The sequence below is a fragment of the Coffea arabica genome, chromosome 2e (genome assembly GCF_036785885.1).
Source record: "Coffea arabica cultivar ET-39 chromosome 2e, Coffea Arabica ET-39 HiFi, whole genome shotgun sequence".
Taxonomy (NCBI): Eukaryota; Viridiplantae; Streptophyta; class Magnoliopsida; order Gentianales; family Rubiaceae; genus Coffea; species Coffea arabica.
Window position 1 is genome coordinate 35,544,432 of NC_092313.1, and position 14,760 is coordinate 35,559,191.

Consider the following 14,760-nt stretch of genomic DNA (forward strand, 5'->3'; position numbering starts at 1 on the left):
CGAGATTGCTTACTCAAATAATTAAATTGCAAGTACAATTTTCGGATTATCTGATTGAGAAAATTCGTCTGGATAATGTTGATGAATATTCATCACATGCTTTGATGATTTTTGCATGTCCATTGGAATAATTGTTGAACATCCTACCGTTTATGTTCACACACAAAATGGTCTAGCCAAATCATTTATTAAACAGCTACAATTAATTGCTAGACTGCTGTTAATGAGGTTCAAACTTCCTCTATCGATTTTGGGGAGATGCTATATTACATGTAATAATACTTGTGAGAATTAGGTCAACAATTTATCATACTTATTCTCCCTTGCAATCACATTTGGTTATGACCCCAATATTTTCTCATTTAAAAAATTTTTTATTTTGAGGTTTATGTTCCAATTGTGGTGCCTCAACGTACTAAAATGGGCTGCAAAGAAGATTGAGGATATATGTCCTGTACGAATCACCTTTCATAATTAAATATATTGAACCATTAAATGGTGATTTATCTATTGCAAGATTTGCAGATTGTTATTTTGATGAATTATATTTCTTGATATTAGGAAGAGGCAAAGATGTGAACTAAAACTTCAAAGGATTATACATTTGCAAAAAATTGCAAATCAATTACTGGATGCATTAATGACTCTAGAAGAGTTATTAAATCAAATATTCCTACAAGAAATACTCTGGTTAAAATTGATGTCCCTAAATGACATATACAAATACTACAAATGAGTTTAAGGCTAGGCCACCTAAATTACGTTGGACATTTTGATTTCCAATATCTTTGGAGATTAAATAAATGTTAATGGCAAAATTCAACCTCCTGAAAAAGAATCGGTCCTAAACAGCTAGGTCATGAAGAGTATACTCTTGAAGAGGATGAAAATATAGAAAATTCAAAAATGTTGGAGCCTAAACGATCAGAAATAAATATTTTTACATATAGTCTAGCAGTTGGCATAATTGAAACTAATGAGGATCATGAAAATATATCGATTGATGCATGTCGGAGTAGAAATGATTGGTTAAAATAGAAAGCTGCGATCCTACAAAAATCGAATTCATTGGCAAAAATGAAAAGTCTTTGGACCTATAATCCAACACTAAAAGGTGTAAAAGTAGTTGAATACAAATAGGAATTCATACCATATGTATTGATGATTTCAATGTGATTGTAACTTCTAAAGAGTTACTAAAATCTGATGAATATTTAAAGAAAGAATTAGAGATAAAAAATTTTGGAAAGACGACATTTTTCCTTGGTTTGCAAATTGAACATTTACAAAATAAAATTTTTGTCCACCAAACTGCTTATACCTAGAAAATATTAAAGCAATTTTATGTAGATAAAATACATCCATTAAATACTTCAATGGTTGTTCAGTCACTTGATCCTATTAAGGATTCTTTTAAACCAAGAGATGAAGATGAAGAGATTCTTGGTTCTAAAGTACTATATCTTAGAGCAATTGGAGCACTAATATATTTTGCTAATTATATAAAACAGAATATATAGCTCCTCTCCGACAAAATGACATTGGAATGGTATCAAGCATTGTTTTGGCTATCTCTAAGGAACAGTTGATCTTAGCCTATTTTATTCGAATAAATCTCGACATGAATTGCTTGGTTATGATGATGTTGGGTATTTATCTACTCCACATAAAGCAAGGTTTCAAACTGGTTGTATATTTATATGTAGTGGTACAATTATTTCATGGAAATCTACAAAATAATCAATAGCTGTCACTTCTTCAAATCATATTGAAATAATAGCAATTCATGAGACCAGTTGAAAATGTGTTTAGCTAAATCAATGACCCACAATATCTGGAAGAATTGTGGATCATCATTTGAGAAAGAAAATCCTCCAACTATATTGTATGAAAATAAATTAGCTTGTATAACTCAATTGAAAGAAGGATATATTAAAAGTGATAGGACGAAATATATTTCTTTACTCATAAGTTACAAAACGAATGGTGAAATTGATGTGCAACAAATCCGATTGAGTAATAATTTGGTAGATTTATTTACCAAACCATTGCTGACTACAACATTTGAAAAATTGGTGAAAATTATTGGAATGCATCTATTGAAAGATCTCAAATAATGTTTGAATCAGGGAGAGAATTTGATACATAGTAATAGTATACTATTTTTCCTTCATTTACATTTTTTTTACTGATTTTTTCCTAATAAGGTTTTAATAAGATATATTCTTCACGTAATGGACATCGAAGGGGGAATATTATGAAACAACTAAATGAGATGAATGTCCATTAAATTCTCCTATGTCCATTGGGTTTTCCTATGTCTATTGAATTCCCCCAAAATATGGAAGGATAAAAGAGTTGATGTGGATGACCGTTTAGTTTCCCTGTACAATTAATTTTGTAACCTCTCTTATAATTAGAGATTAACCTTTTAGTTTCCTTATATTCAATGTCTCTATAAATAGAGGTCATTCAACATCTTTTTGTAAGCATTTGATCATTTGAGTTATAAAATAATAATTCTATACTTTTCTCTTGTCTACATCTCTCTATTTTACTCTATTCTATATTTTGTTATTTCATTAGTATTAGTTTCGCAACAACTCTCATTTTCTTCCACTAATTTTCATTTATATATTATCTGAATGTACTTATTCCATTGCATGTAAATTAACAAAGAGTTGCACTTTAAACTTATGGATAGTGTAGTATCAATATGAGGTGTTATTAAAATTTTTTAATAAGAAACGTAAAACTTTATTATGATGGCTGAAAATCAGCCATTTGAAAAGGGAGTACAAATGAAGGAGCATAATGCTCCCAAATAGATTGATTGCTAGCAGATTGGGCATATCTAGCAAAAGAGTGAGCTACATTGTTACAATGTCTATCCACCCACTTTAAAAATTATGGAGTCAATTCTGCCAAGATTAGATTGCATGTCTTCAATTTTAGTCATATATTTAATTTAGTTCACATTTTATCTCATTTTTAAATCATAATCATATTCATTTGAAGCCTAAAGGACCATATTGATTGAAACTCCAAATATTAGGGAACAAAAGCACGAAGTTTAAACTTTTGACTGCAATTTGATTTTGAGTGTTACTTAATGTGATTTTTCCTTTGTTGTCATGAATTTGCATAAAATTAGAAACTTCAGGGATCAAATTTATTTGATTGAAACATTAAGGACCAATTTGAACACTTGCGCCAAATATTAGGAAACAAAATTGTATTTATGCCTATAAAAAAAATAAAAAATGAAGTTAACTAGGGTACTCACCACACTAATTCAACAGAGAGAGTGGAGATAAGCAATTTCTGCAAGAGCTGTACCGAACCTAAAATCAGTAGGGCTGATCTCTCAGTAGTTCACCAAATCCATTGCCTTGGAAGTTGAAGTATTCATGTAATGTTTGGTATGAATTTTTAAGAGTTGAATGGATACATGTCAAATAAAATTATTCTTAGTCGGACTTGCTCCTAATATTTACTCTTAGAACCATAATATCATAGAATGTAAGAATGTGTATTATTGTTGATTTGACACAGAAGATGGACTGTATATTCATCAAGAGATGCTGATGCACTGGTCATATCATCAAGGATTATGAAATAATGGTTTTATAAAAAAAAAAGTCAGCAAATACTAAATAAACTAAATCTTACAATTAAAGAAAATGAAGTTTAAATAATTAATCATATCGCATAGTATTTTCCCTTGATAAATTCTTTGGTAATTATTATTGATCATTCATGAGGAACCCTTTCTTAAATTGGAATCTGCTTTTTCTTGATGCCTTTTGTCCTTTTCATGTTTTTGTAGTGCCAAACAAATGGTGAATGAAATTACTAGACTTTTTTTGTTCTTCGTTTTATTCTGATGCTGATTTTGTAATCATATGATTCTTTGCAACGCACATTAAATCTGATTATTGGGACATTTGTAACGATCTCACTACCAAGTAATTTATTTGGACTGTCTACAGGGAAAGAAAAAAGAAAAAGCAACTAGTTGGGACTCAAACATTTCTATGTCATAAAACAAATCCTGATATATTATCCCCAATTCGTTTTTCTTTTTCTTTTTTTTTTTTCTAATATCTATTGTCATTTTCGTTGCATGATATCCAGTGCCCAACGTAACTTGCCAACAATACATCCAAAAGTTCCAACTTAAATCATTAGTAATTTTGCCTACAAAACAATTTTGCCTCCTTGTCAGTATTGGTCATCGGTAGTTGGACTGAAGTATGAGCAATCAGTTGATCAATTTGTCTGCCTCAGCTTTTCCACAATTCAACTTAAATCTAGGTGGACTTATTGATTAATTTGTCATTAGATATCTTCCTTTTATCATTTTCTACTATAAAGTTTTTCAGGTTATGAAGAATCTACCCCTGAAATGGTCCTCTAAAAGCTGGAAATCGGTTTGGGTTGGTCACCACTGCTCCAGTTTCAAATGAATAAAGCAAAGGAAAAGATACAAATGATGAGTATTTAGTTGCGTTTAGACAAGAGGCTGATGGACCTGTCAAATGACTAAACGAGTACCGCTCATGGGATCAAGATAGGAAAGAACTGAAAATCCAGTTGAATTGCTCTGGCCACAAAGCGAAAAGAAGAAAAAGACCAGAGGTCGAAGAACCTGTCAAATGACTAAATCATGCCATCCACTACCTGGAGAATTCCCACTTGACAGTTGTGAGCATGGTAGATTTTACTTTTTAGTGCTGGCTGATCCAAAACTGTCTCCAGATATAGAGTACAAAATGTGTTTCAATGAACAATCCAGATAAAAGTTTATATCACAACTCTGAATAAATTGTTGGCTTGCTGTAATCTCTTTTTTCTTTTTCTGGACAAAAAAAGAATTCTTGGCATTGATGACTGCAGAGCTAACTTTCCAAATCTAATATGATTAAAAAGTTGACTATGAAATTGTCCAAAAGAAACACTTTTGTGACAAATTTACACTTTCAAAGAGAAGCCTCTCCCTTGCAACAACATTTTTCAACTTTGCAGGCCCTTTTGAGCAGCGATGAGTACCACAATCAGAATAGGAGAAAGAAGAAGGATCATATATGGTAGGGCTTGGCTCAATACAGCTTCATCAACTTCAGCCTCTTCGAGAGGATAATTAGTTTTATCCCTGATAAAAGCATCAAAATAATTCTGATAACCTGTATTTTTAGGAGAAAGTGTAGAGTTTGTAACCTTCATCATCTCCATGGCCTGCCATATGCCACATGAAAAAAATTAACTGAAAGCCTTCCAGAAAAAATCGCATTAAGGAGAAGGTTCCAAAAGAAAAAAAAAAGTTTCCTAATTAATACAATTTACAACTAGCAGTGTTGGAGTACAAGAAGATATCATGAGTATTGCAATGAAGTAATCATTAAGTTGGATGTACGTCAACAAAAGCATCCCTTTGAGGCTCAAAGTGGTCACACTAAAGACAGATGTGAAAACACATTTGTAGTTTCTAGATCAGATAAAAAAAAAAAAACAAAGAAGAAGTCTTCAAGTGTTCAAAGTAAACACTATATTCAAGTAATGAACTGCTTCCCTTTACCTGAAAACCAAAATTCATCTGCCTAGCTTTCTTGCTCACTTGTGGATTTGGGTGAGACTGCAGCTTTTCATACATTCCTCTGGCTTCATTAGACCTGCGAATCATTTCAAATGGGCAAATCAAATTAATGCTACAAATTTAAGATCCAAGAAAATAAAGAGCAGACAAAGACTGGAATGGTAAAGCCAGTCAAATCCAAACGTATAGCAAAGAGCTTTGTAGACAGAAAGTGAGAAACAAGTAAGTGCTATACCCTTGAAAGGAAAAAAAGAAAAAAAAAAAAGAAAAGAGAGAGAAGCTTTCTTAAACTATTTGATATGAACGAAAAATTTGAAAAGATAGAAAGTCTTTCTATGATATATAATTTGCTGGCAATGAGTAAATTTGTTGAATTTCTACACTATGACATCAGAATACCCAAGTTAAAGGGGCCCACAAACACAAATTGATGCCAGGGAACACTTAAACTAGATGCAAGAGATATTTCACCACACGCACTATAAAAGATAGATGAGTTATTACCTGACACAAAAATCAGCTGTAATATGTATATAAGGACATTTATGATATAATAAGCATTATGGGACAATACAGAAAAAGAATCCTCAAATAAACTTGCTACAAGGTGAAAAACAAAGAGTCAAAGATCACTTGATAGTAGTTACATGCTGACTCTCGTGCAATGTAAGTATCAGTTATGCTATATACTTTTGTTACCCAGAATAACTACATATGTTTTTACTGGATCTAGTTATAAACAACTCCACGATTAACATAACCTTCTTTTCGAATGAAGCACAACCTAGTGAATTTGTATCTCAACCTCACCTCCTCCAACAAATATAACCATCTTATGGATTTCTTTCGCATGCTTCATTTGTTCTACGGATATGAATGCTGGCACCCAAAGAAACAGTTCCTAGGAAGCTAATGTTAGCTCTTTTGTTTCATGCTCTTTCAAATTGGAGCTCAAACTAATGTTCATGAAGCCAAATCAATCCACGAACATTATGTTCATCTACATTTAGCCCTTATTACCCTGGCAAGAGGCTGTCCTTTGTATTCGTTCAATTATCTGGAAACAGCAAAATAAGATGCTTTTTAGTTTGAAAAAATAATAGAAAATAAGGTTTCTGATTTCCTGAGTCCAAGAACTAGGTAAACTTCTACGTCTTTATGTAGGTTTTACTTATCAATCACAGTACTCATGAGCCAATTTATATTACAGATAATTTTAGTCATAAATCTTTGAAAAGCACACGTCATATACATCAAGCCAAAATTTTCAACTGACTTCCATGGTTCACCAAAAAAAAAAAAACCATTGCATTGAAAATAAGGTTTCTGATTTCCTGAGTCCAAGAACTAGGTAAACTTCTACGTCTTTATGTGGGTTTTACTTATCAATCACAGTCCTCATGAGCCAATTTATATTACTGATAATTTTAGTCATAAATCTTTGAAAAGCACACGTCATATACATCAAGCCAAAATTTTCAACTCACTTCCATGGTTCACCAAAAAAAAAAAAAAAACCATTGCCTTCATCCCATCCTGAATTGTATGTCATATCAACAATTGTTCTTGAAAAAGATACAAATGCTCCAGGATAGTGTATTCCAATGAAGGGTTATAAAACATGATAATGGTTAGACATATACCTATCGAGTGAATCTTGGCAAATAGACCACTGCAAAGCTGCTAATCCATAAAGTTCAGTCTGAAAATAAATTTGGGCAAAAGAATCATCACAAAATGTTCATAGAACAGTGAACTAAATCTAATAATAACTAAATCTGTTTTACAGTGTTGTGAATAATATCCAAGACTACTTTCCAATCTTGTTTACATTTTACCCAATCAGCTTTAGGACTTCAACCAAACATGAACAGCTCATCAGATAATGCGTAAAGTACACAAAACCCCCCCTGTGGTATGGCAATCATTTAGCTTACCTAATTATGGATTCGACACCTAGAATTTACATCGCTATGGTTTCAAAGTAAAGTGAAAAAATTAAATTTTCTGTTTTAGTCATTGTCAAAAAGTTTAAAAATTTTGACTCAAGGATTACAGTCATAATTTAAGAGTATGGATGATTTTTGTTTTAAACCAAACCAAACAGAATAGCTCTTTTTTTGACAGAAAATAAGTTATGACAAAATTTTGGAGTCCAAAAATTTTGTATTTTGTTTCTCTGTTCTTTCTTCCTTTTCATCTTTCTTTTTCGTTTTGTTTATCTTGTTTCTTCTCTTTTCTATGTTGTAAAACTCTAAGCTACCAGCCTGTACACCCTCTTGCCTATTGGCGGTCAACTGACAGGAAACTGCTGCTGGCCATACCCTTATCAGTGTTTTTTTTTTTTTTTCCCGTTTCCAGCAAATCATATAACCACAATCCAGATTTTCAAGTAAATTATCAATTTCAAACCCAAAAACAGACTAAATCTACCAGAGATCATCAGTGATTGTCTTCAGATGCCTTAGTTGAATATGTGCCCTAACTGCATACATCTATTTAAATTATCTTTCAGATCTTCAAATCATTATTCGTCCATTTGGGTTGTTTTCATATTCATTTCTCCATGGATTTATTTCTAGTTTTTTTCCGCAAGTGTTTTGGACAATTATTAATGGATTTGCAGTTAATTATTGAGTTGAATTTCTGAAGCTGTCATTTTTGCAGCAATTTTAAGCTTTTTCTGGTTGGATTCTGGTGTTTGCGATGCGAAAACAGCATTCCTATGGGAAAGAAAATTGAGTTTGGGATGGATAAAAGTGACAGTGAAGGTATCGGTCAGTAGCTGGCTATTGCTGCCACCTGCTGGAAATGACGGGTGGCACTGGCAACCATGGCTGCTACTCTTAATGTTTATCTAGGGTTTTGTTGAGGAGGAAGAAGAAGAGAGCCAATACTACAGCTTAAAATTAATAGGAAAGGAAACAAAAGGGTATGATAATCATTTCAATTGTTTTATTGGAAAGAAGTTTGACTTTTCTATGTTGACAGGTAAAATGAACATAAAATCAAACTGCTTAACTGCACTCCAAATGACAAGGGGTAAATTCTATGATTTAAATCACTAGGGAGGTAACATAAGCAAAATTCTTCTATGGACCTGGTCCTTTGTGCTCTTTAAAAATCCACCTAAGTCTCATTAAATCACTTTCTTAATCAGCACATAATTTAACCAATGTGGCTCTTGGTTAGACTACAAAATTCATGATTTTTTTTTTTTTGGGAAAGAGGGGGGTGTGGCCTAGGAAAACTTCAATGACATAAAGCTAATTTCTTCCACATCATGTCTCACTCCGAGGACAGTATCCATGGTATCTAGGATTATATTAGGTTGATGTTGAGGAAATGTGTGAGCATAATTAGAGGTCAAATCTCCTTGTAAAAGGCTTGGTATAGCCCAGAGTCCATAGCATGCTATGGATAGGAGAGAGTATGCCAATGTCATAAAGGACACATAAATTAAAGATCACAGAAGTGTAGATGGAAAAGCCAGGCCCCACAAACTTGAATGGCGATGCTTAAAGAAAACATAAACATATACCTATTAAGCACTTCATCATAAATGCTAATACTGTTTAGTGAAATTCCCATCGAAATTTCCTCATGTCGAAATCATTTCCTTTCTTCATATCATGCAAAATCACTTGAATAGATTAGTTACACTTGTTTTTCATGGTTTGTAGAGAGCTCTACTGCTATCAGTACAGGCTTTCAGTTGTAATCACAAAGTTAATTAGTTGGTACATCTCAGATAAGAAGGTTTTTTAAGAGGTTAAATCTCTTCTGTTTTATTTATATTAAAACTAGAATGCACCCCCTTCTCTTTGTTCATTGTTGGTGCCCTTCTATACAAACAGACCATATGACTCAAGTCAACTTCTATACAAACAGACCAGAAAAATTAAGCAGAAAAATTAACAAAACAGAATTTTGAACTCAAATTGCAAATAGAATTTGTTACACATAAGTACGGGGTTAAAAAACCAAAAGGAAAGTCATCCTAGAGAAATCTTTTGAAACAAAGAGAACACTGAAGGACAAAGGTTTAAAAGATATATATTCATAGAACTTGCACTGCTGTTACTGAACAAATTCTTACCAAAGAAAACTGATCTATCTTACCATATCAAAAGAAGAAGGGAAAAAATAAAAAAATAAAAAACTAGTTAGGAAAATGATACTGTGTAAAATAGCACTTCATACTTTTTGCATGCATAATCATAATTGAAAGACCATGGTAAGCTTCAGACCAAGGCCTTTAGCAGTTTTACTACTATTTTAGATATTATTGACAAATGAAAGATACCTGGAAAGCCAACTTGTCCATGATCTGCTCATAAAAAGGTAATGCTTCTTTGAGCTTCCCAAGATCCATCAATGAATCCCCTTCCTTCAGAGCCTAGTATGAGAGCACTATAATTAAGAAGAAAGCTCTCAATCACAAATCTGACTGAGGAATTTAGAGCAAGATGTAGGAAAAGAAAAATAGAAGTATAATGCATGATCACTCCAGAAATCAATCCTGAGGAACAATTCATTTGCTTTTCTTTTCCACTCTGAGATATACAATACTTTAGAGAAAACTTTTAAATGAAAAAAAAAAGAAAAGAAAATCAAGCTGAGACTTGGAGGTAATGAGGTTCATTTTAGCTAAAATCCCACAATGTATCCTTCTCACACATTCCCAAATAAGAGAGAAAGAAAAAGGTGAAATATATTCACAAGTTTCAAACACCATTTTGGTTTCCAATTATCTAATGCACCAACAGGGGTAAATTTGCACAAGGAGTATTGGTATTTGGCACATCTATTTTCTGGAAGCTTCGTGCCTTTCATTGACCAAAAGAGAGAAGATTACACAAGTGAATGGGCATAGCCCTTAAACAAATACAGCACAAAATACATGGAAATTTGTACCGTACTAACCGGAACACAGACAAGGTGTATGAGCTTTATCCTCTTTGTACCAGTTTACTATGTAATATGAAGCATAGAGCTAAACTGTCACCAAACAATGAACTATTTATTGCAAATCATTCTAGGTAGTTTATTGACAGTATTGTAATTTAAACAATAACAAATAGGAAGAAAAAGTTTCCAAGAATATTGCTAATACATCAAAAACACTATGAGACTATCAGTTGCAGCTAAATTTTTTTATAAATTACTGAAACCAACCTCACTTGTAGAATAATATCATGACACTTAATATACCTAGGTTGCAGAGCCTAATAGAAGTGGAAATAGCAAAAGATTATTTCATAACTCTGTCAATCAAGATACCGTGCACTTGAAACATGCCTGTTCACATTCAGATTTCAGCTTTGGATGAATGCTCAATCCAATTTTGCTCTCATAGGCAGCAAGTAGCTGTTTTGTCCGTGCTTCTTTAGTAGCTCGATCAGCAGCTGTTTCAAGTACTTCCCCAGGGCGTATATTTTTTCCACCACCATACTGAAGTCAAGTGAATAAGTAAAGGCATAACCATAGTTCCAGAAAGAATCCAATTATGTAAGCTCATAGTTTGATAATTGCAGTGGTGAAACATCAATTGTATTAATAGATGAATGAAAACTGTACCTACTAGAGACCTGATCAATACAAAGTGAAGCTCAGTTTTGGATGTCTCACAAAATGCTTTTAGCTTAAGAAGGACGAGGGATCCCTTATAGAAGACAAGTAAAATGACTTAAACAGTCCAGGAGACTCATCAAAAGCACGGAAACCCAATAATTTATTTTTTAAAAACTTAAAAGTGAATGGAATTTCTAGAGGAACAACCCTTTTTACCATTCTTATTACAAATTTGTACCATGTCACTAAAAAGACCTAGCAATAGTGTAGGGATACTTCACCAATCAAAACCACCATCAATAATTGTACTACCAACATCTAAAGTCTATGTTAAGATAGTTTTTAAGCAAGAAAGAATCATCATGGAAAAGGATTAAAAATGAAGAGCATTGACAACTATAAAAACTCAGAAGCACATCTAACCATGCCATTCAAAGGATTGTAAATGGGGTAATGTTTCTTCACCAGTGAAACAATAGAGAAGAATTATATTGCAGACCTCTATATATTTTTTAACAATATGTTTTGGCAAAGTCTTACAGTTTGAAATAAAGGGGAGAGGATCAAGATAAAAATTACCATAGCAACATTGGACAACAGCGAACTTCAAAACGACAAGGACAATTATGATGCTTTTTCCAAAATTTCTCATGTCCTTGTGTATAGCTTGGGTTAATAATTAGGAAAAATTAGAAATCAAGAAGCCCAATATAATGCATGTTAACTTTTGTTTTTTATTGCTGAAAAGATGTAGTAACTATAATTCACAGAAAGAGCAGCCAGGGAGCCAGATGCTTGATGGTTTTCCATTTTGACCTGTGGTAATATTAATCAGTAAAGAAAGCAAAAAAGCCAAGCTTTTATTCAATGACTATGGATAGATACAAAAGTACGGTCCATCACTCTGCTTGAAAACATACATCTCATTCTTTTTTTAAGTATACACTAAAGTCCTGGAGGCCTGGGAGGGGGGTGTTAATAATTCAGTTTATGTTAGAACATGCCTTGACATTAGTTTTCCTAAAATATGTTCAGAAATTGCACCAAATTCATATTCAGAACTTGGTCTTATCTCAAGAATTTACTTTTTATGAGGATTTAATCATAATGAGCATTCTAATAGATAATCAAATAGGTGAGGGAGCTTACAGTTTTTGAGATATTGCTCGGTCTAGGAAAAACTCCCCAAGTGGATACCTTGGGTTTATAAACATCCATATCCTCTTCCTGAATTGGCTGTGGTGCTGCTGCTCCAGCTCCAAACTTGCTAGCATCTCCAATAAGTATCTCCACCTCAGGCAAGTCCTCCTCAGGAAATGCGTCCACGGCTGGAACCAGCCCAGCTGGCAAAGCCCTGGTGCTCTTCTTCTCCGAGAAGTCAAGCCCCACAAAATCAATACTCGAAATCTTCAACTCTTCCTTCTTATCATCATCCTTTCTCAATACTGAACCACCAAGACTTCCCTCATTTCCTATCTTAATCCCTAAGGTCCAATTCAAACGAAAACTTCTTAGTCCAGAACCACTTCAAACTGTTTTAGTACAAGTTCCAAGCAAAAAGACGCCTGGAGGTATTCACAATAACATACAATACTCAAATTGGGAAAAAAAAAAGTTCTTTTATCTTAAAATTAATTGACAAATTGGGTATTTTCCTGATCAAGACACAAATCCACATATTTACAAACAATTACAATGCTTTACTAGAAATAGTGCATAAGTACTAACATGCTATTTTCATCAAGAAACAAGTTTAATATAATGATAATCACATGATACACATATGCAATAAAAGAGAAAATTCACAAAACTACATATTAGAGAACCACTGAAGAATTATCTGAAACACGAATTCACAACAGCTCAACAAACAAACACAAAAATCCCAGTAACCATACCTGAATTTTGCTCACTCCCCTTCACAACTCGACTTTCCTCCACGGCACTTTTATTCTTCCTATACTCTTTTGCTTTCTCTAATGCCAATTTAAGAGTCAATGGAACCTCCTCCTTCCCATTGCCCTTATCTTCTGGCTTCAAAGCTTCCAACTTTGGCAGTTCGAGCTTCAATTCCTCACTCTTTTCACTTCTTCCAGCAGATTCTTGAACAGGACTCTGAACAATTTCTGGAGTAGGGTTAGATTGTTTTGTTTTCTTATATGCCTTAGCCTTAGCAAATGCAAGTTTCACAGGGTCAGTCTCACCCTCAGACTGGTCAGTTTCTAAGGGCTTTTCTGATGAATTTGGTGACAATGGTTCTGCATTGGAAGGACCTATAGAGGATGAAACTTTAAGGTTCTTGGATGGTAATGCTAAAATTATGCTTTTGTAATGCAACTTTTGAGCAGGAGAGGCACTAATACTGATGGATTTGAGTGGAGAAAAAAATGGTGGTTGTGGTACAGAAACCATAATAGTTTATTGGTTTGGAGATCAATTAAGGATCATATGGGAACTGGGGAGCAAGCGGTTGCCAATGGAAGCAATGTTAGACTTTGCCATCTGTTTTATTTTTTGCTGAAGATAAGAGAAGGCCCTGAAATTAGGATTTTGTCAGTTTACACACCTCAACTGAAATTTGATAAGGAATTCCCTCAAAAAAAAAAAAAAAAGATAAGGGAAATAGCCCAATTAGTCCTCATAGTTTTTCACTGAAACCAATTTAGTCTCTCTACTTTTAGTTTTAATTGTTCGACCTAAGCTTTTGTTTATGGGAAAAAAAAAAGAAAAGGATGCACTTGTAAGTTTAATCAATAAACAGGGAATAATTTTTTAATATTATATTAAAGAGCTCTACAAAATGTAGAAATAGTAAACCAATTTTTCATTTTTAATTACTTGACTAAGTGTTGTTCATACTTGGTCTAAAGCTTAGCTAGCATATAATTCATGTATATTTGATTGATGAGTTTGTGAATCAGTTAATATAAGATTATTTCGAATAATTTTTTGAAAAAGAAATATTATAGTACTTTTTTTATCTGATATATATAAAATTAAAAAAATATGTTTATGATACAAATAAATAAATTTGTACAAAAAATCCACTGGCCAAACAATTGTGTAGTTTACCTTGTGACTAAAGTGATATAGACTAATTAGTCGATTTTGACTTTTGACTAATTTAGGCTATCAATAAATAGGATCAGGTATCCTGCTGTTAGAGCTAGTGATAACAGAAGAATGCAGTGCAAACACTAACTAACGGAATGTAGACACTAATATAACAATTATACGTACTAACACAACAAGGAAACTGATATGTCCTTAATTGGTAACATCATTCACGGTATTAGATCAATGTTAGATGAATTTGCTTCTTTAAAAGTTTCTCATGTGAGGAGACTTAACAATGTTGCAGCCCATATGATGTCTAAATTGTCATTATCTCTGGAAGGCAGTAACGTCTGGTTTGTAAACTTCCCTGATGAAGTACCTGTAGCCGCACTTGCGGATTTATCTTAAATGAAATTCACTTCTGTTTCTTCGGAAACAAAAAAAAAATTACTAACATAACATGATGAAAATATACAATAAAATTTTTTAACACATCAAAATTGGAGCCCCCATTTAATCTCCACCACCCAATT

General features: G+C 33.0%; 1 protein-coding gene across 1 annotated transcript; it reads right to left on the reverse strand.

The window, feature by feature from the left end:
• Positions 1 to 4,780: 4,780 nt before the first annotated feature.
• Positions 4,781 to 13,724, reverse strand: LOC113732483 (uncharacterized). Its single transcript, XM_027258263.2, has 7 exons — positions 13,069 to 13,724; positions 12,320 to 12,654; positions 10,898 to 11,050; positions 9,903 to 9,995; positions 7,240 to 7,298; positions 5,579 to 5,672; positions 4,781 to 5,238 (listed from the first exon to the last, which is right to left on the reverse strand). The coding sequence occupies exons 1-7, from the start codon at positions 13,580 to 13,582 to the stop codon at positions 5,017 to 5,019; spliced, it is 1,470 nt and encodes a 489-aa protein (XP_027114064.1). The 5' UTR covers positions 13,583 to 13,724; the 3' UTR covers positions 4,781 to 5,016.
• Positions 13,725 to 14,760: the final 1,036 nt, after the last annotated feature.